This window comes from Tenrec ecaudatus, chromosome 8, assembly GCF_050624435.1.
Source record: "Tenrec ecaudatus isolate mTenEca1 chromosome 8, mTenEca1.hap1, whole genome shotgun sequence".
Lineage (NCBI taxonomy): Eukaryota > Metazoa > Chordata > Mammalia > Afrosoricida > Tenrecidae > Tenrec > Tenrec ecaudatus.
In genome coordinates this window covers 45,146,274-45,169,788 of record NC_134537.1, presented here as the reverse complement: position 1 = coordinate 45,169,788, position 23,515 = coordinate 45,146,274, and the positions used below count along the sequence as shown (strand labels likewise).

Below are 23,515 nucleotides of genomic sequence, written 5' to 3'. Positions count from 1 at the left end.
AGCGACACAGTCCACAGGCTAGGCATCCCACAGGTAGTGTACCCCTTTAAACTGAGGCACAGAACAAGCAAGCCATTTATCCCTCTGCCCTACTTGTGTTTATCGGCCAGGCTGGCACAATAAACTATAGCAATCCACCCCTTGCCAGCCTGGCACCTGTACACAATTCTTTACCAATACATACTTATATAATTTCCAGATATTAATGAAATCACACTTATATTTATCATCAATCTATCATACATATAGATGAAAACACACTGAGTTAAATTATATCTGATATAACATACTTGAACAAAGGAAATATATGCAATAATCACATACAAAGAAAATACATTGACAATTACAAGCCTCGCTTTTGCAATTGATCACGTGGTCATAATTGATAGGTAGACCTGCCTTCTACTGCTACCCATTCTGTTTACCTTTGCCCTCAGCAAGCACCTCAGCTGGCTGTGGTTTTTGGCCTGGCAGGGTGACGCAGACCTTCATTCCTGAGGGGTCTGGGTCATTATAAGTCCTGTTAGGATTGGGTTGCTGCAACTTACCATTTACTTTAATAACAGGGCATTGGCAGCACTAAGAGTCGGCCTATGGGATCTCCTGGATTCCAGACATATTCTTCTTTACCTCCATTATGTAGTACCAGTCCAATTTCTCCTTGGTAATCAGGATCAATCACACCACTTAGTACGGTGACACTCTTCCTGACCTGTTGATCCAAAGGCATGAGAAGTCCAAAGTGCCCAGGGGGCATTCTCAGCTGCCAGTTCAGTGGGATCTGTGCTGTGTTTCCAGGTGGGAGAGTTCCTTTCTTTGGGACCAGGACCTCCAGGCCTGAGGAACACAGGGTTGCTGGGAGAGGAAGCAAGAGTGCTGCAAGGGGATCACTAGGAGTAATAGTGAGTGGTGCCACTCCAGCTTCCACCCCTTGGTTCCTGGACCCATGAATCCTGGCTATTGGAGACACAGCACCATATATTGGCCGCTGGTTTAGAGTATATACAGCTTCCTGGAGAACATTGCCCCAGCCCCACAAGTTGTTGCCACCTAGTTGGCGCCGTAATTGTGTCTTTAGGAGCCCATTCCATCGTTCTATCAAGCCGGCAGCTTCAGGATGATGAGGAACATGATACGACCAGTGGATTCCATGGGAATGGACCCATTGCCGCACTGTATTTGCTGTAAAGCGAGTTCCTTGATCTGAAGCAATGCTTTGTGGGATGCCATGCCGGTGGATGAGGCATTCTGTAAGCCCACCAATAGTAGTTTTGGCAGAAGCATCCCGTGCAGGGAAGGCAAATCCATATCCAGAGTAGGTGTCTATTCCAGTAAGAACAAAACGCTGTCCCCTCCATGCTTCATTGAACCAACCAAATAAAGACTTAGATCCTTTTTTAGCCTGTCTCTCAGAGACATTGAAAGAAGAGTCTGTGCTTAGGGGTCCCATATCCAGAAACTCAGACTGGTCTAATATTACATTTCGTGCACCAGTATCCCACACCCTTAGTAACCATTCCCAGGGGTATTCTCCAGGCTTTTGCTTGTACGTGTTTGAGAACTCGAGCAGGTCTTTATGTGTGTAGCGCACTTCTTCTTGGATAATCCTCTCAACCTCACCTTTAGGAGGTTTCTGAGACTTAATTTTAGTGACAGGTCTAGCTGAAATTATGGGTGGTGAGGGTGTTTCCTGGGTGCTCTCAGCAATGTCTTGCGAGACATCTTCCTCAGGTAATGCTACTGATGCAGCCCCACCTGGCATATCAACTCGAATAGTTTGGCTAATCTGCTCAGGTGTTTCTAAGGGCTCAATATCCTCTTCTTCTGCATCATCACCTCATATGTTCCCATCCCATGTTTCAAGGTCCCAACTTTTCCCAATTAATGCCCTTACTTTGGTTTCAGACACTACTCTAGATCTGCAATTCAGCTGCCGTTGTCATTCAGCCACTCGTATAATGAGACTCTGGACCTGGTTCTCAGCAATGTCTGCTCTTTTACTAGAGGAGAGAAGGCTCTCCTTTGTAGCACAGATGGAAGTTTTCAAATCTGTTAGTCTGCATGTGAGGCGTGCTTTTGAGGCTCTGAGATCATCCCTCTCCTTAATCACACTTTCCATTGTACGAAGGACCAGCCAACCAGCTTCCCTATACTTGTCATTATCACAAAACTCCTGGAAAATATCAAATATACGATTGCCTAGAGCATCTCCTTTATCCAGCACGTCATCTACTTTAGGTGCTACTTTAGGTATTATCTTTGCTATTTCACACCATGGATTAGTACGGGTAGTAGACGTATCCCCGTCAAGACTAAATAGGTTGGAAAACCAATTTAAGAAATCCATATTTATAGTTTATTTCTCTAGAAGCAATCCTGGTACCAAAATGTATTGGACAGGGTTCTCTAGAGAGCCAAACCAGATTGCTAGTAATTATATATAAATATGTTTATAAAGATAGATATATAATTCAAGAAATAAACCGTTAAATAATATACAGATAGATAGTACAATAAATTAACAGTTAAATTATAAAGCAGTGAAACACTAGCAGTCCTTCAAGTTTTGAGAGCTGCCAGGTGCCAGTCCCCTTCTGTAGAGAGAGCTGGGCTATATATACCCAGGCAGCAAACAGCAAGACAGGTCTCCAACTGTCACCAACTGCCAGTCCCCAGCTCCAGAGATGAGCATTCCAATCGTGTGGGCTTAAAGGGACCTCAACTTACAGTGACACAGTCCACAGGCTAGGCATCCCACAGGTAGTGTACCCCTTTAAACTGAGGCACAGAACAACCAAGGTGAGGCTCACCGAGCCATTTATCCCTCTGCCCTTCAGTTAATCCTACTTGTGTTTATCGGCCAGGCTGGCACAATAAACTATAGCAACATCCATTCCTCCTTAATCACACTCCGTTCTTTCCTGGAGCAGTCAAAATGCTGCCAAGAAGTGTACCCCCCCCCACCCCCCGCCCCAAACTCTAAAGAATAACAAGAGGCTCACAATCTGAGGAGCATTTTATCTAAGAAAAACAATGGTCTTGGTAAGAAGAGCAAACCTGTGGTCTGAAAACCAGGCTGACTCTAGGTCTTCTCCTCGGCACCACCGACCAGACCCAGACTCAAGGCCATCCAGTGTCCACGCTTAGCTCACAGCGACCTGTGGGCCAGCGTAGAGCAGCCCCGGCAGGTTTCTGAGACTGTGACCCTCTTAGGCGAGTAGTACCCACAAGTCATAGAGCATGAGAGAGAGGGGAGAGAGGGTAAAACAAAGGAGTCAGACACGTTTCATGGTCGCATGCTCGCCTCCTGGATGGCCATGATGTCAGCAGCCAGGACCGCGCACAGCACAGGCGGAGAGGGCCAGATTTATTGCTAACCAAGGCTTATCTGTCTTTTTAGGGGGCGTGGTTACAGGTAACCACACATGTTCCAGGAAGGGCAGTACAATAGGCGTAAGCATTATAGGAAGGGATGTACAATGGGCCTAAGTGTAAGCAGGAAGGGGATGGGTGTACACGTGATAGCAAGGGGAGTAAGGATATACATGTGACAAGAAGGGCGAACCCTAGAGTCATGATGGCAACCTAACCTTGGTCACTCTTGGGTGGGCTTGACCTCCCTGGGCTCTCCTTCAGGGAAACAATTTACTACTATCCTATCCAAGGAGTGGGCCCTCCTTGTGGGATAAACAGTGGTGTCTGCTTGCTCTGGATGACTGATAACCCTTAGTGAGAATAACCCCTGACCTACTTCTGATGACCTCCAAGTGTATAGTTATCTGCCACGCGTAGCAAGCAGCTAAGTTGACATATATTGGGGGGTGAAAACTTGGGAGAAATCTGTTTGTTTCCCACTCCCAGGCAAGCCAAACCAACTCACGGCCATGGAGTCGATGCTGACTCGCAGTGCCCCTGTGAGTTTCTAAGACTGCAGCTCTGTAAGGGAGTAGAAAGCCCCCTCTGCTCCTGCACGCAGCACACAGGAGCCATAACAACTCCTCAGCCAAGAGGTAATGGACGTGTTTGGAGCCCCACCCCACCCCCCCAAGCCCCAGTGAGTGTCGCTCTTTGCCCATCCGGCAGTGTCTTGGAAACGCCTGCTTGTACGTTTTGTCTTTATTTCCTCCACCCATGAGGACGAGTTCCTGGGCACTTGCCGCTTGAGGCAAATGGGAAGCTGAAAAAAAACAACAAAATTTAAGGGAAAAGCTAGAAAGTGAGACTTTCATAGTGGGCTGCTGACCCTGGGAGCCCACCCCCCAGCTATTGCCACTGTGCCATGCCGCGCCCCCCAGCTCCACGTGACTCTGCAGCCACCAGCCTGCACCTCCCTCTTTCCCTCTCTGCCTCATCAGCCTTCGGCTATGAGTCTGAAGGGGCTCCAGCTAGCATCGGACTCAGGACTTGAGTTGGATAGGGCTGGGATGCTTTCCTCGTAGAAAATTACCTCTTAATGTAAAGTTATGTCTTCTACAGATATGAGTGTCATTGGTTTTGTTTCTCTAGACAACCCTGTGTAACAATAAAGAGGATTTAATCTGAATAAAATGAAGAATGAAATGAATAAAATGAACAGAGCTCAAGAGACTTCAGGGAACCACCAAGTAGCATAATAAGAATCCTAGGGGAAGGGAAGGGACAGTTTGGGGCCTTTATTTGGAACATAAGGGGCAGAGGTTTTCCCAAGTTTGATGAAAAACATCAGAAACTCAACAGTCCCAAGCAAACTTGGTGATCTTCCTTAGACACGTTATGATTCCGAGCTCGTGGAGCAGGGGTTCTGGATGGCAGCAAGCGAGGAGCGACTTCCCAGGCTCCCGTGCTGGTCAGTAAGGTGAACAGAGAGCGCTGAAGGCTGTGGGATAAAGTCGCAAAGTCCTGTGTGGGGTGGCGTGGGGGTGGGGGGAACCTTACTATTCTATTTCTAGGAAAACTAATATAAAGAAAACACCTGGAAAATGTTGAGTTGGCATATCATGTGTTAGATTTACAACTAAAAAAAGGTTTAAAGAAGGCAAAATTGATGTTCCCAAAAAAACAGAACAAAATAAACAGAATTTGTCATTAACAAACCTACCCTCCAAGAAATATTAAAGGAAATCTTTCATGCTGAAATGAAGGACATTAGCTCATTCCAATGAAGAAGTAGAGCATTGGAAAAGTTAACTATGTAGATAAACAACAGTATAAATGGTGCTTGTATTTTTGCCTTGTTTTTGTGACTCTTCTGTGACTTCAAAGACAATTGCATAAAGCAATTCCAAAACTGTTGATAGATTCATAAAATAGTTTTCAATAAGGCTCGTAATATATGAAGATGTCATTATCGTGTCAATAATGTAACAAAAGTGGAGAATGGAAATTGAGCTGTGTAAGAGCCAAGTTTTGGTCTGAATTTTGAATGGAATCAGTATTACTCTGAACACATAGTTACAGGGCCAGTGCAAGTCCAGTTGGGCTCGATGGCCCTGAGGGTGGTCTTAGATGGGAGCCGGCCACAAGGTCGGTGCTAACTGTACTCCCCAGCACAGCCACTGAGGACATGGCTCGCAAAGATAGACTCAGGAGAACAGGGACTTGATTACTTTAAGAAAATACTGGAAATAATTGTATGTTTTAAAGAATAGGAAAAAAGTAGTTGGAATAGTTAAGCTCAAAAACAAAAATTACTGAACACAAGTCAGGGAAAAAATTGGAATAAGCTTCTGTAACAAGTCAGGGGAAAAATTGGAATAAGTTTCTGTAACAACTTAAGTAGAATTAGTGATTTTACAGCTTCCTGCAAAGAAAAACCTAGGCCAAGAAGACTTCATTGGGGAACTCTGCCTGTTGCCACCAAGTCGTTCCCAATCAGGGGACCCGACGGGACAGAGCAGGCTCTCCCAGGCGGGGTTCTTCATGGAGGCTGAGCGCCAAAGAGTGCCTGGTGGATTTGAACTGCCAACCCTTCGGTTAGCAAAATGCTTACCCACCAGGGCACCTTGCTTATTCACCAGGGCACCTTGATGAATTCTAACAAGCATTCTGCTTCCGTGATGAGTTACAGTCTTTGAAGCCTACGGGGGGGTGGTTCTGTATTGCCCTGTGGGGCCGCTGTCAGTAAAGTAAACTCCATGGCAGCGAGTGACCGCTCCCACCTGAGTCTCTGGGTGGGGTAAATGCTAGAAGTGGTGGTTGGAGCGTCAAGCTGACTCAGAAATGCCTTGGAAGAAAGACCTGGCTACTCTGAAAAAGCAGCCCTTGAGAACTACGACTGCATCCAAGACAAGTGGAGGCAGGTGTGCAGAAGGACACACAGACCGTGCAATGCAGCCCTTTTCACAATACGCCAAAAATGGCAACAAATCTCCATGGGTGAATGAGCAAACAAAATATGGTGTCTACACGTGTGCACAGCAAAGCCCTGGTACATGCTAAGACATGGGCAAGCCTCGAAAACATCCTGCTGAGCAACATAGGTCAGCCCTAGAAGGGCAGCTATCGCGTGGTCTCCTACACGAGACCCCGGTGATTACTAGCGGCCCCGGGGTAGGAGGGAACTGGAGAGGAGAGTGTCTGCTTCGCGGGCATCCAGTGCCTATTCTGATAGAAGGGTGTGGGGAAGGACAGCAAGGATGGCGGCTCGACAAAGAATGTGACCAGCGTGACACGTGTACATGTGGGGACTGTTCAGCACTGTCATAAAATAGCCTGTGGAGTTCCACTCTGACACATACCCAGGATCCCCAAGAGCTCGAATCAACTCCAGGGCGAGCGGTACTTCTGCTCCGACCTCACTGTTGACTGATCAGCCTTTCAAGATGCTGCTTCCAGTTGCTCACAGGCACCGGGTGTTACATTAGCACATCCACATAGGCTTTTTGGAAGAACCCAGTTCAGTCCATATCAGCCATGCCTGGTTAATTGTTGAAGCTGGGTAATTACATGTATTTAACATTTCCCATTTAAAACAGTACGTGTGTGTGTGTGTGTGTTAAATTACACAAAATTAATGACTCCATAAAGACATGTGACTTGGAAGGAGCAAGGCTTTTTAGAGCCCCCTGCTTGCTGCCCATTGCAGCCCACTACCAAGATTTTGCCAGAATAGTATTGGCAATTTAGTGACTTGGTTTATGACTTTGGAAAGGTTGCTAATCTTCATTCCCAGCCCCTGGCATCACAGTACATAATACTGCTACCAGAACTGGTAATGTTTGATACGATAGAGAATTATTTATCTAAAACTTAAAGCTGCTTAGGAACAATAATGGGAGTAGTGAGACCATGACAGTAGGGGGAATGTGAGGGGAGAAAGGTGGAACCGATCACAATGATCGACGGATAAGCAACCCTCCAAGGGGGACAAACAACAGAAATGTGGGTGAAGGGAGACAGCAGTCAGTGTAAGATAAGAAAATAGTAATTTATAAATTATCAAGGGGTCACGAGGGAGGAAAAAAAATTGAGCTTATACCAAGGGTTTAAGTAGAAAGAAAATGTTTTGAAAAGGATGATGGCAACATATGCACAGATGTGTTTGACAAAATGGATTGTTATAAGAGCTGTAAGAGCCCCCAATAAAATGATTACCAAAAAAAACAAAACTTAAAGCTGATAAAATGTCAATGTTGTAAATTATTTTCTTTCCTAACCAGCAAAACATGTATATTTTAAAATAGCACCATGCATAGCACCTTAAATATAGTAATATGTTTTTAAATGAGTTCATTTTTATAGATGGATAGCCTGAAGCATTTCTTACTTGGAGGATTTTCTCTACAGCATTTCTCTCTCTTTTCTAGGGACTTGCTTTAGGTTATGTGGAAGCAGTGTTCCCCCGTCCCTAAGGCCCACCAGAACCGCTGCCTTGAAGAGAATAAATGGATTTTGCACCAAACCACAGGAAAGTCCAAAAGCTCCATCCCGTAAGTTTTCCAGTATGAATGAGGCAACTCCCAAAGGCAGGGCATCCTGGAATCAAAAGACCCCCAGGAGAGGTAGTGATAGGGCCTCCCACGTCAGTCCACCATTGCGGTCAGGCCCCAAGTTCTAAACTGCCAGTGAGCTCGTGGGTAGCAGGGCATCTGTCCTTGTCCTGGCTCTCTTACTCAAGGAGTATTTACGGCAACATCCAAGACCCAAATTCACTGCCATCGAGTCAGTTCTGACTCATCCCGGTCCTAAGACAGAGTAGAACTGCCCTTATGGGTTCCTGAACCTGTAATTCTTTACGGCAGTGGTTCTCAACCTTCCTCACGCCGCGATCCTTTCATACAGTTCCGCAGGTGGTGGTGACCTCCAACCATAACATTATTTCATAACTACTTTTGCTACTGTTATGAATCGTCATGTAAGTATCTGAGATGCAGGATGTGTTAGGCAACCCCTGTGAAAGGGTCTTTCGGCCCCTAAGGGGTCACGACCCAGAGGTTCCTGGGACTAGAAGCCTCATCGCTCTCCCGCGGAGCAGCTGGTGAGGTCCACTTGCTGACTCTGGGTTCACAGCCCAACTTGGAACTCACCACACTACCAGGGCAGAAAAGTAGACGCCCCAGAGTCCGTCAGCAGACGGCCAAGTCAAGCATTGGTGCTGCATGAGATCGCACCGGGGCTCAGCTCCGGCGCCAGCACTGACTCCACTCACTCCCGTTCTCACCCCCTCCCAGACCCTCCATAGTCTCCACTCGCTGGGAAGGGGCGTGAGAGTGAAGCAGCTGCGGGGTGCCGCTGTTCTCAGGAGTTTCCTGGGACCAGGCAGGGCCTGGGGAGTAAGGAAGAAGGACCATTTCCTGTGGGATATAAAATAAAGAGTCCTTTTCCCAGCTTGTCTCCCCCAAATGTATGTCAGACCTAGGACACTGCTTGCAGCTAATGGTAAATGATTGTCAAGCTATCTCCCTGAGCACCAGCTGCCCAGAGCAAGCAGACCCTAATGCCTGTCCCACCACAGATGGGTCCCACTCCCTGCTGTTCAGGGCAATGGAGTGCTTCCCCTAGAAAGCTTAGAGTAAGGCCAGTCTCCAGCTCAAGGACAAATAGGGTTATGCTCCAGCTTGCCACATGTGTACCCCTAATTCCCGCCGCCTCCTCGTGCAGGTGCACCTAGATCGTCCCCCTCCCACTGCTGTATTGCCTATGATACAGCCCCTTCCTGTGACGTAGGTCTTTACCCGTAATCAGGGGGTTTGTATGCCCCCTCAAGTATATATAGGCCGTGCTTAGAAATAAATCGGACTCCCTCACTCTCCTCCTGGGGTCTCTGATCCCCACGTGGACCACCAAGCGGGGCTGAGGTGAGCATGCTACTCTGTAATATGTCTGACTCCTTCATTTTACTCTCTCCCCCATCTCTCTTACTCTCCATGACTTCAGTATAATCTCTATATGTTGTAGCCGTACAGTTGCGCTTACCGGACCTGTGATGACCTGTTAGGGGCTGGCTACCCTGACGAGTTCCAGAGACTCGTTATCAAGAGCCTAACAATGCGCATACTCGTTAACCTGGTATTTCACACTGACAGTTATAATGCCGTACACAAGAGAGCTTTTGAGCTTAAAGTTGCTTCTGTTACGCATACATATTTCTGTATAATGAGGAACTAGAAGTGCAGGGGTGTGCTCCCGAATGCCATGTGGATAAGGTCTGGCCTCATGTACACCCAGGGCCTCACTAACTTTTCGTCTGCTTGCTTTCTTAAGGGGAAAGCAGCTCTTCTGCTTCCAAATGTCTGCTAGTTGCCAAATCATGTCTAAACTCCTTCTACCGTGCAGGGTCCCCTATAGTCTGTCTTAGCCTCTTTCTCTTAGAGTCACTTGTGGAAGAAGACATTCTGAGATGTTCTATTCAAAGAAAGCTTCAATTAGCTTGAAGTGTCTTGGCGTTTCTGATTGAATAGCCTAAAAGCACACATAGCATTTTTCTGTTGCTAAATTTAGGAGTCATCATCTCAAACAGTGCGATTTCTGCCTGCTTTTTCCACAGAGTCCTACAGCCACGGGGTGCCGTTACACAAGCCTACAGACTGGGAGCGGAAGATCCTGATCTGGTCGGGCCGCTTCAAAAAGGAAGAGGAGATCCCCGAGACGATCTCGTGAGTGCTGCCCTGAGCACCGCAGGCAGCTTGGGCTTCTGGCCCGGGGGCCCTACAGAGTTTGAGCTCAACTGTGAGCCTAAGGTTGGCAGTTCAAATCCCACCAGCAGCACCGCAGAAGAAAGGCCTGGTGGTCTGCTTGTGAACCCTCAGCCAAGAAAGCCCTTTGGCGCAGTTCTACTCTGTGACACGTGGGGTCACCGTGAGTCTGACTGACCTGATAGCAGCCCGCTTGGGGTTTGCGTGTGAGCTGTTTTCAAGGAAAAGCAGTCCCTCGGAGTTCTGCCTCCTTTAAGCCTTTCAAACAGACTTTGACAGCAATTTGTAGAATCCTGTAGCTGCCTCCTTTAAGGAGCCCTGCTGGTTTAGTGAATATGCGTTGGGCTGGTAGCCACAAGGTCAACAGTGTGAATATACCAACTGTATATTGTACTTTTGAATATACCAAATATACTTTTGCATATGCCAAAAGCTTTCTACACCTGTAAAGAGGTATGGCCTCAGAAACCATCAGGATGGTTCGATCCTGTCCTAAAGGGTCGCTATGAGTCAGCATCAACTCAATGGCAGTAACTAAGTTTGCTCTTAGGAAAGTTAAGTACCTTGAATAAAAACAGTACTAGCTGAAAGAGCACCCAATAAAATGATTGAACAAAACAAAACCTCCCCATAGAATCTGTGTCATAGCCCTGACACGGCAGGTACTGAAGGGTGAAGAGCCGACAGGTACTCTGACGTCGACTGAGGGTTGAATTGCTCTCCCACTGCAGAAATGTGATTCATCAGTGAGGCGCACTTTTGACACCGGTTTTTAATCTAGATAAATAATTTTGTCTACAAATTCCTCTCAAGCATTTGGCCTTAGACATAGACATATCTCAGTGCTACACATTCTTTTACCGGGACCCAGGATAGAGTGTTATGGTGTGCTCACTCAGTCCAGTCCTGGCTGGGACCTAGGGGAGTTTTCACCTAGTAGACAATGAGGACAGGATTCCCCAACCTCAGCACTGTGGACCGTTTGGACTGGGTCATTCTTGGCTGTGGGGGCTGTTCCTGGGCATTGGGGGGTGTTTAGCAGCTCCCTGGCTTCTACCGGCTAGATGCCACTCTCCCCAGTCAGAGTGTGGCTGGACACTGCCTACTGAATACCCCTGCAGGCAGAGTCTCCCCTGGGTGAGAACTGCTGCTCCAGCCTGGCTCTGGTTGGTTGTCATCTTGGTCGGAAGTCAGAGAAAGCAGCCATAAGCCCTGTGAGGCCTCCTGGTGGTCAGAAACAGGAATTGTGAGCATAGCTCCTTGAAATGCCCTTGCAACGAGAAACTCTCCTAGACCCTGGGGCTTCTGGTTTCACGGCTTGAAAAAGATCTGGACTCACACAGGGTGTCTTTTCCTGGAAGATAGGAAGCATTTACTTCCTGCTTACACTAGGTGACCAGACGTCCCGCTTTTTAACAGTTTGTCCCGCAGTGTTTTAAAAAGTCCTGATTTTTTGAAAGAATGCACGACAAGCTAGGGTGTATGGTTTTCAGCTGCCATGTGGCTATTTTGCGAGGATATGAGTTTTATCAATGGTGTCCAGCTTTACCAATGTTAAAATCTGGTCACCTTATAGTTTACAGAACCTTTCCTACACCCTATAGTGCATTCTTCTCCAAGAGATTTGTTTCAGCAGAAAAGCCTGGCCTGCTTAGCTGCCGTGAATGTGCGCTTTGCTGGGGTGTAAGAGCACACAGGACATAAGGAGGAACCAGTTCTTGCCTCTCCCCGAACATCCCAGCTGGTACCGCCCTAGAGCCCTCATGGGTACTGCATGGACCGGCTGAGGTGTACCGTCCCTCTCCCTCCCAGAATCCTCAGGCCCCAAGCACTGCTCAGTGAGTCGTCTGGAAGGCTGGCTGCTCCTCCCGGGCCCCTGTGCTGGAGGACTGCATTCTTATTGCTCCCTGGAGCCTAGAGAATAACCTCACCACCTCATTTAAATGCACTTCACCTTGTTAATGTTCTGTCAGATGGAAAATGTATCACTTTTCATTAGGATCACGGCACTTCAATTACAAAAAGCCATTTACCTAATACTGTCACTATAACTGGTTATTTATGGAACCTCAAGAGCTTCTAAATGAGCAAGCCACTGACCTTAGCAGTTGTCCCTGGTCCTGCCACCGCACAGGCCCAGCTCCGTACCAGTCCTGCTTACCCCGCTGTCTCGCTGGGCCCGTGCTCTTGTGTCACACAGTAGATGCTGTTTGGGTCCCCTTCCTCAACCCAGTGCTCCAGCCCCACCTCCTCCAAAGGAGCCTGTGGTAAATGTGGACACAGAGAGAAAATGAAAGCTCTATAGCCCTTTGACCTAGAGTCATTTCTGCTGGGCCCTTGGAGACTCCATCTGCCAGACACCAGGTACCAGAACCGTGACCACCACAGAAATGGCCTCTCCCCTGTCTGCAGCAGCACGTCTCCCAGCTCTTCCTGGGTGGACTCCTGAGCCTGCACTCAGGGTGCTACTGCAGCCCTCCTCGTGGCGTCCCCAACAGGCCATCACAGCGACACTCGAAGCTCTGGACCAAGAGCTGAGCTCACTGTCATCCAGTTCTAGCCAAACATTAGTTCTGCTAAACATAAGAAAAAGGTTAAGGATCTTTCTATTGTCCAGGGTGTTTTGAAGATCTACTCATTCAAGGCCGAGAACAGAAAGCCAGGCCTGTAGAGTACATAAGAGGGCCCCCACTACCTCCCCTACCGTCCCCTCCGCCATAATCGTTCTCTTTCTGAAGTCTGAAGCTCATTGCAGTGTGTGTTGTAAGGTTGTGTTCAGAGCACCCTTACATCAATCACATCGTAAGGTCGGCTGGTAACCCCGAGATGTGCCTGCTGCTTTCCTCAGAACATGCTGCCTCGTGCCCTGTCCAGGTGTCACTTAGTGTTGGCGGCTGAGAACCCAGCCCCGCAAGTGTAGGCGAAGATGCTGGCTGGTTGTGTTTGGTTTGGGCCTTCTTCCTCACCCCTGTGGTTCTGCCTCCACACGTTCTCTGACTGCTTTCCCACTACTTGCCACCTGTATGATCTTACTGCGTTTTTTCCCTGCTCTGGAAATCCTGTTTTGTTCTAGTCCCCGGGCCCTCCCTGTGAGATCCCCAGGCCCCATTGCACCGTAGTTTGTGGTACACGGTGCTTCGTGTCCTCCTAGCAACCTCAAAGAGAACAAGTCACTCTGTCTCATGATCTTGTTGTATTAGGTTTGAGATGCTGGATGCTGCAAAGAACAGGATCCGGGTGAAGATCAGCTATCTGATGATCGTCCTGACCGTGGCCGGATGCATTTTCATGGTGATAGAAGGGAAGAAGGTGAGCTGGCCTTCCGGTCTGTCTGCCTTCATATGCTTCCCACAAAGCAGCTGTGGGAAAGCCAGGATGGGCCCTTGTACGAATGTATTGGAGGCCACATTCTACACAGAAATCCTCGGAAGTGAAGTAAGGCCTGGTGGGATAACAGGCTTGCAGGTAGCTAGCACGTCCTGGCCGCAGTATAAAGAACCCTGGGGCCTAGTCGTAAGGAGTTGGGCTGCTAGCTGCAAAGTCAGCAGTTCGAAACCACCAGCTTCTCCCTAGGACACGTGGACAGGCCAGAGTCTGAAAGGAAGGTGTAAGAACGAGGCGAGAGGATTGAAAGAAAAGGGCCTGGAAGGACGCGGCGGGGGCAGGGGAGAGAGGAGGAAGAGGGTTGGCGTCTTATGTCTAACTGAACTGGCCACTGTCATAAACCATCATGAAGCACAAGGTCCCTGGAGGGGACTGCTGGGTCCAGTGTGCAAGCAGCTGCCCCCATATGCCCACCTTTCAGTGCCCTGCCCCCTGCTGCTTCCCCTGCTGGCCGCCTGTCCTATCGGGCACAAGTCAACCCCTGTGAAAATTTGTTTCCCTTTAGGCTGCCAGAAGAAACGAGTCATTAACAAGCCTGAACTTAGAAAAGAAAGCTCGGCTGAGAGAGGAGGCACTGAGAGAAGCAGAAGCATTGAAGGCCAAAGCCGAGTAGCCAAGGTGTCCTTAGTAGCTGGGTTTTTAAATCCAGGAGTAAAGGTGGAGCAGCAGCCAACACTGACAAGGATGTAGCATTTCTCAAAAGGGTGGTGTGCACAAGCTTCGTGCCCCTTTCTGCTCTAGAGGTACAAATAAATTCTCTTTACAAATAACTTGTCTATAAACTTATGGCTGTGATCCCAGTAAAGTGCAACCTCTTAGCCCTTTGGAGAAAATGGAATCGTGAAAAACGAGACAATTTATTTCAACTTCAATGGTAACTTGTCTTAGTCAGGTATCCCCATTACCAGTGATTTCTCCCCCAGACACCACAATGCCATCCATTTGGGTGACGGCCCAAACCGTTTACGCTCGTCTACTAACCTAAAGCTTGGCAATTCAGACCCACCCTGGGTGCTGTGAAAGGCATGCCTGCAATCTGGTCAAGAAGACAGCTACGGAAACCCCACCCAGCGGCTCCACTCTGACCCACGAGCTCGCTGCGAGTTGGAACTGACTCGCTGGCACCAGGCTTGTTTGTTCTCCCATTCACTCGTTTCTGTAGCCATCAGGGCACCAGCTGAGGACACTTTGCAGGCTGGCCTGTCTAGCTGCCTGGGGCATCAGAGAACCCTAGGAAGCAGCCCGACAACACTGTCCTTGGTGGGACATGCCAACACACAGGCTACTGGGAGGGCACTTTCTGAGTAAGCCCTGTCCAGGTGATGAGAGTGGTCTGGCCCGGAATCTCTGAGGACTTGGAATTCCCAACCTCATGGAGTTGCTAGAGGCAAGCATAGCCCCACTTCTGCTCCATGGCTCAGCTTTTCCTGCTTTTTTACACCAGCCTTTTTCATTGTGAAAATCTAATGTATTTTCTTACCATTGTAGTGTTGAGAGACAAGCATCTGCACCTGGTATATGTTGCATGCATAGTTTGGCTTATTGTCTCCCATCTAAGTCTGGATGCTGGTTTTTGCGTTACACACCTCACACATTCTGGCCGCTTCACGAGAGTGGACGGCGCTGGGTCTCCCGTGTCGCCGTGCAGCAGTGTCCAGTGGCGTGGCCCTGTAGTTTAGCTGGAAATGCTGTTACTGAGAAGTCTGCTGGCACACCTGGGAGTCAAGTCAACGGAACCTTTACTTTGCAGAGAAGGTCTTTGAATTTTTTCATCACTTTCAAAGTCCTCCTCAAAGGCATTGTTTCACGTATGTTTCAGCACATTAGGTCTCTGCCTTGTTTGGAACACTTATATTGTGCCTCACTGAAACCAGTGTTTTAGAAATGGGTCTTTTTTAGAAAGTAAGCTTTCTTTCTTCAAACAGCACCATTTTTAATTCCTGAAGAGGCAACTGAAAGCAATGTATCAGAAAGATTTGCTGTAATAAATGTTTCATTAAACAAAAGCTCACAATTGTTACCATGCAGCAAGAATTTCTAGTCTTTTCTCATGTCATTTTCCTGTTCAGTAACTTAGATGACTCTGTCTTTATGGATTAAATATCAATTCCTTGGCTAGGCATTCATACCCACCCTAACCAACCCACCCCTCCCAGCCTCTTAGCAACCATTCCCCACTAGGTCAGTCCTCAGCGTTTACCAAACTAGTTGAAGGTGGTGTGCACCACTGTAAGGCACTATGGAACACAAAAGATGGCAATTTCCCCTTGGTTTCAGTTAAATTTTTGTACTTTTTATTTCCTATAAGCTGATGTGTTCTTTTGCACTTTTTATTTCCTATAAGCTGATGTGTTCCTAGTAGTTAGTATTTGAGGATATAGTCTGGGTTTTAATCAGCAATAACGTTAGAATCAATTACTACGATCTCTTGAAATCCAGGCAGGCAGGTATGAAAGCGGTGGTGATACCATTCATTGTCACTTGTCCCACATCAGTGGAGGCCCTTTGCTACGTAAACACGGTTTTCTACAGAGATGAATAAAACAGACTTTTCATTTCACAGACCATCTAGTGGCATCATGACCCGCCAAACAGTACAGTACAAACTGGTAAGCGATATGTTGTGAACCAGGCAGGCAGGTTTCCAGGTGGGTCAAACTGAATGAGAAGGAGGAGTCAGCAGGTCAGACAACGCAGGAAGGAGCACATTTACACCACTCCCCTCACCTTCAGATCCCAAGAGGGCGCAGTCTGGAAAGGTTTCGGGACCTCGGGGAAGCCAAGCCAAGTACCTGTTGTTCGCCTTTTCAGTTTTTATCTCGATACTGATACAGAGGAAGCGAGCCGGGACTTCTTTTTCAATGTACAGGCTGTTTCAGCATGTGCTGTTCTGCCTGCCCTGCAAGATGTGGCTTGAAGTGTGGGTAGCCCCTGGTCTGCATCTCCAAATCCCTACCACCGTTGTAGACGACCTCAGCCCATCTCCCAAACCAAGCAGCCTGGAGTTCCTCCAAACATCCTCTCACTTAATCAGGTCTCCTGTCGGGTCAGCTTTCCAACCACGCGTTTCTCAAATAAACTGGCACAGTCCCTGGGAGGAATATAACAGGGAGCAGTGCAGGGCGGCCTTGGGGTTGCAGTCCGAAAGCCCAAGTTCTGCGCTGGCTTTTGCAACCACCTTGCTTTGTAAATTTCGGTAGTAAGTCTCCTAAAATATGGCAAAGGCGGTTTTTTAAAAAAATCCAAAATTGTCTGAATTCAAAGAAACCATCTTTTAAAATATCCCAAGTTTCCTGCTAACATGGCTCTACTACTTACTTTCCAAAGGGTTTAGTAGTCACTCATCCAAAGCTTAATAGTTTTGTCGTTTTCCAATGCTGCTGATGCAATGATGTTTTCCATAGGATGGCAAGTTGCTGAGATCACGACATCTGTATGACCTTGTAATCTCTGAACGACCTCTCTCGTCTGAAGGTTCCAAATGTAAACCAGGTGATCCTCTGACCCAGACACAATCCACTTTCCACCAGTAACTGAGAAATTGGCAAATATGCAGTATTTCTCATTCCTGTGACCAGTGTAGGTCTTCAGGCATCTGCCTCGGCTGTAATCCCAGAGTTTAAGAGTATTGTCCAAAGTTGCCGTGAGAATATATTTACCATTGGGAGAAAATTGTACAAAAGAGACGGGCGGGTTATCATCATCAACCAGTGTTTTTAAACACTGACCTGACGCAACATCCCAGATTCTACAGAGACCATCGTAACTACCGGACACCATCAAGGCCCCACTACAGTTAAAATGAACGGCAGAAACGGGGTCAGAGTGTGCACACAGCGTCTTGAGGCATTTGCCCGTGTCCACCTCCCATATTTTCACAGTCTCATCAAAAGACCCTGAAATGACGAGGCTGGACGGCGGGTTGAAATGACAACAAAAGACGTAATCACGGTGCCCCTCTAGTGTTTTCAAGCATTTCCCAGCTCTCACATCCCATATCTTTAGAGTCTTATCATCCGAGGCAGAAACAAGACGAATGGAATCTGATGACCAGGCAACATCTGATACCTCCAGACTGTGGCCGTGTAATGTTTTCACACAGTTTCCATCACACACTCTCCAGATTTTAATTAGCTTATCAGCAGAAGAACTTGCCAGCCATTCTCCATTAGGACTGAACTTCACGGACGATACAGCTTCCGTATGTCCCACAAGAGTGAATTTCAGGGTGTAGTTTGGCTTGTCAGCCACAGGCAGGCGCGGGTTGGCTGCAGAAAGGGCAGCCTCCGCGAAGGCCCCTGGCTGCTCGGTTGCCATGGCTCCCAAGTGCCCGGGGCTCGAGGGGTTCAGGAATTCGACTTTCTGCCCAGAAAAACGAAGACAAAAACGATGGACTGAAAAAATGAACAGTCCTCAAGCATGATACTTTCTGGAAGGTAATTTAGTTGTATAGCATGAAGACCACTGAAACGGCCCACTTCAACCTGTCCTCTTGTGTAAACAGTTGAGAGATGCTATCCAGAGGGTCCTGTGAGGTTCAGATGCTGGCGTTAGGAATGGTGAACAGCGGGCGGGGCGCGAGGATCTGTACAGAAAGTATTTTTATACCGAAGTTTCTGCGAACACGACGGAAGTCTACTGCGCTCGTGCGCAGAGGAGCTGTGGCGCGGCCGCTGCCGCTGGGCTGCGAACACGGTCGGCGCTTCAAATCCAACAGGCGCCCAGTGGAGAGGAGCTAGGGCTCCCAGAGGCCCGTAAAGATTTACGTCTTTACGTCTCCGAATGCAGGGATGGGGAGTCGGAACGGAAGTCTTGACGACGAAGTCCCGCCCCCTACGGAAATGACCAATAAGCTAGGGTCTCCTGCGCGTGCGCAAAGCAGTTGTAGTGGTTTTCTTCCGGTTGTAGGCCTTTCCGTTTCCTATTTCCCCCACCACCACCACCCCCAGGGGAAGGCGGGAACAGAAGGCCGTCTTGACCGTGGTGGCATGGCAGCAAGTGTATTTTGCTTCAGACACGCTCGTTCGTTTTTGGAAAAGGAGTGTTATGGGAAAGGGCTGAATTGGCCGCTGCCCCTTCACGTCAGAGCTCAGCCCACATCTAGCACGTAAACTATCCCAACCGCACGCCTTTCGGGATTGTGGCGAAGGCCCGTTCCAGTTGCAGCGACCCTGGCTCCTGCTCCGCCTGTGGCCTTTGGTTCTGAAGAGCCTGGTGGCATCAAGGCCTACATGACAACGAACGAGACAATGTGTCGGAAGGGGACAGTAACAGAATTTGGGCCCAGAGTGTAAACCTGCCGACCCTGTCAACCTAGGACGCTGGGAATGCTGGAGAAACGAACCTGCGTGTGCGTCAGTTTCTTGGAAGTTTTAACTTCTGAGGAGAACGTAGAGATTCGGCCTGCCGTAAAGGTGCTTAAGGCTAGCAGAGGGCAAAGAGCTGTAGAGGGAGATTAGAAATATGGGGGAGTTACTCTTAATTGGGCTTTGGAGATCTTTCCCTCGTTTTAAGAAGTAACTACTGTCTGAAAGTATACATGCTATTCAGATGTTCCTACGTTTTGAAGAGACAAATTATCACATGATGCTGTCAGTCAAGAATTAAAGTTGAATATGAATTGGGAAAGAAAAAAGTCTGTCATGTAAATATAAGTTTCACAACCCTGAACTCAGAACTAGGTGGTGCCCAGCTACCACTACAAACTGCTCTGTAAAGGTCCACATTAGAAGGTCCTGGGTAGGGTAAGAAAAACGGAAAGCAGAACCCAAGTCATTACAGATACCAGGCTTACTGGTCAGATGGATCAAGGCTATGGCCTTTGTCGTTCAGGTTTGGAACTGAACTCACTGCTGTATGGGAATAAACACAAAGATCAAAAGGCAGCATTAACCAGAGTTTGGAAAAGAAGGAATAGAAACAGGAAAACATGGCATACGACCAGGACTGTGATGGATGAGTTGAATCAGAAACATGCGGTGTTGTGTACAACTATCATCTGCTCTTCACCTTGCTCACAATTTAAAAGAAAGGTCGACGGTAAACTTCTAGGTGGTAAATGGAAGTCTTGTTCGTAGTTGCGATTAAGTTGACCCCCGCCCCATGTCACATCTGTAACAGTGTAGTGTAGCAGGGACCGTCCTTGTGCTGGCTATCATGGACTTGTGGGCCTGTGTGTCAGCTGCCCTGGAGCTGCCCCCGTTCTCACAGACAGCAAGCACATGCCATCACACAGAACTGCTCCATAGGGTTTTCTTGGCTGTCACCTTTACAGAAAGGTTAAATGCCAGGCCATTTCTTCTGGGGAGCCACTGGGTGTCTGAGCTGCCAACATTTGTTAGCAGCCAATTGTGGCCGGACTAGTTTGAGTTGTTGGGAATCAGGCTATTGTCTTAGTCTCAGCTAGTGTAAATTAACAATGTAAATACAGTGAGATGCTGGGGATGACCATCTTTGGAACAGTTTGAAGCATGTAATTAATTATATGTACATTTAATGATGTTCTCAGTGATTAAGGCCTCCATGAACTTCCTTTTGTAACATTTGGAAGTGAAGCAGCATATTCCTTGATTGGATCTTAAAAGCTGAATTCTAACCTTTTGCCTCCCAAAGCTCTCCTCCCATTAGTAGGTGCGAGTTTCATTGCTCAACCACCAGCCCGATGGTTGGCAATTGGACCCCACCCGCTGAAGATATGGCCTGGCAATCTGCCTCCAAAAGCCACCACCTAGACCTGCTCTTCTGGGCCCCAGGTCAGAGTCCACTCAGCAGCAATTCACAGTGGGACTTTGTCACTGGGAAGCCTATAAGCATCCTCCCTTTGGCATCAAGTGATGCTACTTTCATTTTAATTAACCTTTCATTTTCATTAACCTTGTAAGAATAAATATACACTGCAGAAAACAAAGTTTAAGATTGCTTCAAAGAATTTAAATGCATCTGTATTTCTCCAGCAATGTCTCTGTGCACTAGGAGGGTAAAGAGGCAGCTAGACAAGGTTAACTCATGAGGTAAGGCGAGGATGGGGTGGGGCTGGAGTAGTGACCTATAGAAGAATGACAAGGGTACTTGGAATGTGCTCAAAGGAAAATCCAGAAATTCTTTCTCAGGTTTCCCCAGAATTTCACTTTAGAAATTTCCATTACAATCTACCTTTTGATAATCTGGTAGTTTTTATTTCCAGGTTTTACTAGGGGCTTCTGTAAAGAAAAGCAAAGCTAGAATAAATTGTATCTAAATCCTATTGATGCAGAGAGCAAAATGTTGATGTTAACAAGGAGTGCCAACATTGTACTCTGTATGACCTATGTGGGAGTACTAATTTCAGAGTTTACTTCCTTAGTTGGAGGACATTGCTGACTGTGGTGTGTGTACCCCCATGGACCATTAATCCAAATTAACCCCAAATGCAAAGAGTATTGTTAGAGATTTGCGTTCTGGGGTTCCCAAGCAAAATTCCTTTTTAACTCCACATACCTCCTACTACCCACCCCTTGTCTGTTCTTATCTTCATCAAATAAGAGATTTTATTGTCTTCCTTCCGGTAGAATCAACTTAGTTTTAAATCTCCCACAGAAGCTCTAAAATAGATCTCTCATCTCTGGTGGAGAACTATTCCTCCCTATTGGGGTCTCTATTAAAGGGAAGTCGTTGCACCCATTTTGCTCACTTCCTAATCTGAACAAGTCTTTTGTTAAACCCTTTGTGCAAGGTCATTTCTATGATCTTGGATGTTGTTGCAAGGAATAAAGTTAATCTCGAATTTTAAAATCCGTATCTGTAGAAGACAAAGAATACAAAAGGTCTCGTAAAATCTACATTCTAAGTTGAATTCATGAGTGGGTTGTTGGTTTTTTGGTGTGTGACTTCTAACATTGAAAGAAAGCCTTGACCGACTGCACGGCAACTCTAGCTATCAACCAGAAACAAAGTGCTAAAAAATCTTGAGGGAGCAGCCAGCCTTTTCAGTGCCTCAGAAGCAACAGGTAGATTTGAATTGTGCGGCCCAACTGGTGACCCACTACACACAAAACCAACCAAACTCACTGCCTTCTAGTTGATTCTAACTCAGAGCCGAGTGCCTCACCCACAGAACCACCAGGGCTCCTGTGTGAAAGCAGCCACTACGTTGTTTCGTGCCTTCAAGCTGGATCCAACTGCTAGCAACCCTCTGTACAACAGTACACTGCCCAGTCCTGTGTCTTGGGCACTGTCAGTCATCTTATTGTGGGCCACCTTCTTTTTCCATTACCCAGGTACCATGCATGAAATCATAACCCAGGGACTGATCTTCATGGAACCTGTCTACCTAGGTGTTCACTACTAACTGCCCAAGTACTCTCTCCTAATCACAGTGCAATTTTGGAAAACATTTTACAGCAGTTTGTGGTGGGTAAAGCGTTGGTTCTATTAACCACAAGGTTGAAGGTTCAAATCCACCAGTCATTCTACAGGAGAAAGCTAAGGCAGCAACCTCCTTTGGAAACGAGCTTTACTGAACGTGTAAACCCAAACCTTTTTTGCTACAGGTGGAATGCACTCAGGCTGTCCTTTTGTTTGGGTTTGGTTTCTGGAAGAAAACACATGTCAGTGGAACCACTAAAAAGAACTAAAGTTCTGAAAGAAGCAATTCTGGAATGGAGGATGGACTGTGTGTCTGCCTGAGTTATTGTGCCAACCAGGCTGATACACATGGAGGGTTAACTGAAGGGCAGAGTGATAAATGGCATAGTGAGCCTCCACGTTCGAGTTCTCAGGTCTCTTGCTTTGTGATGGTCGGACCAGGGTGCAGCTGCTTTAGTCAGTTCCCTGCTTCAGCTGGCAAGGCTCACTTCCTGCAAGACATCCCTAAGAAACCGCATGGACCTACCCCAATGCAGCCCTGGGTGCTGGAGACCCCGCCAGTGCTGAGATGTTTACACATTCAGATTCCACTTTCTTCCTGCACTCGGCATCATTGCATCTGTTCTGAGACGGAGGACTTTGTGGATTGGTGTTGGACATAAGGCCCTGGGCAGCACAGGGTTGGGATATTTTCTTGATGCGCACTTACGTTTATATACAACTCTCTCTTAGACATGTTTCTGTGGATTTGTTTCTCTAAAGGACTCAGACTAACACACTGCCCATCCGTAGTGAATAAAGGAATGCAGCAACAAATATGCAAAATAGAAAAATCTGTTTCACAGCCAGAGACAACCATCAGCTTTCATTCATAAAGATTGGATAGAAATGGCTTTTCCCCCCTCCCCTCCAAAATATGCCAAAAAAGACTGACGACTTCTTTGGGTATAAACATATGGGATTATGAATTAGCCTATGGGCTAAATTCAACTTTCCTTAGGGGCAGAATTTTTTTGTTTTTGAAAAATAAAACTGAGTTTAGTCAAATGAGGTCTTCTGAAAGATTATATAGAGCTTTGGCTTTAAACAGTATCATAAAGGAATTCCCTTCAATGTTCTTTTATAATCAAGTATTCTTTACTAAAAGCATACACAAAGGGGCTTCAGAAAGTTCCTGGTAAACTAGAATGAAAGATAATGGAAATTTCCCCCACAAACTTATTAAACGTTATTGAATGTCTACTCTGTGCAGGGCACTTCCCCATGATCTGGCAGGCCCTGATTATATACAAAGAATCAACAATCATTTCAAATCAAAGTGCCAGGACACTTTGGCATACCTAGGGGGGTTGTCAATACCAAGTGATAGTGAGTCTATAGAGTACTTCTGAGAATGCCCATCTGTACAGGAGCCCCATGGCTTCCTCGTTCTCCCACCCAGCAAGGGTCCTTTCCAAAGGGCTGCGGTGGTCAACATGGCCGGGGGAAACAAAACACTCCATATGTATCTATCCAATATATATTAAAAGATGATTTAAAATATAAACTAAACCCCACCTTGAGGCAGTATTACTTTAGGGGGTTGTGGTGTCAATTTCCAGGGCAGTTTCCTGTAAGGCGAGGAGGGCAACTGACTGCTAATTTCAAGGCTGACTGTTCAAACTCCCGGAGACAAA

At 47.1% G+C, this 23,515-nt stretch overlaps 2 protein-coding genes across 2 annotated transcripts in view; one reads left to right on the top strand and one right to left on the bottom strand.

Moving 5' to 3' along the window:
* The window catches only part of FAM162A (family with sequence similarity 162 member A), a 28,625-nt gene extending 14,359 nt beyond the window's left edge, over positions 1 to 14,266 (top strand). The window contains exons 2-5 of the mRNA XM_075556335.1: positions 7,785 to 7,907; positions 9,965 to 10,073; positions 13,313 to 13,421; positions 14,002 to 14,266. Coding sequence (XP_075412450.1) covers positions 7,785 to 7,907; positions 9,965 to 10,073; positions 13,313 to 13,421; positions 14,002 to 14,109 — 449 coding nt within the window. The 3' untranslated portion in view covers positions 14,110 to 14,266. The remainder of the gene's footprint in view (positions 1 to 7,784; positions 7,908 to 9,964; positions 10,074 to 13,312; positions 13,422 to 14,001) is intronic.
* On the bottom strand, positions 14,258 to 18,300 carry WDR5B (WD repeat domain 5B). Its single transcript, XM_075556334.1, has one exon. The coding sequence runs from the start codon at positions 17,811 to 17,813 to the stop codon at positions 16,827 to 16,829; it is 987 nt and encodes a 328-aa protein (XP_075412449.1). The 5' UTR covers positions 17,814 to 18,300; the 3' UTR covers positions 14,258 to 16,826.
* Between the last annotated feature and the right edge of the window lie 5,215 nt (positions 18,301 to 23,515).

What these genes read in the sequence shown, in the direction of transcription:
- WDR5B (XM_075556334.1), bottom strand. Translation starts at nt 17,813, where the DNA reads ATGGCAACCGAGCAGCCAGGGGCCTTCGCGGAGGCTGCCCTTTCTGCA.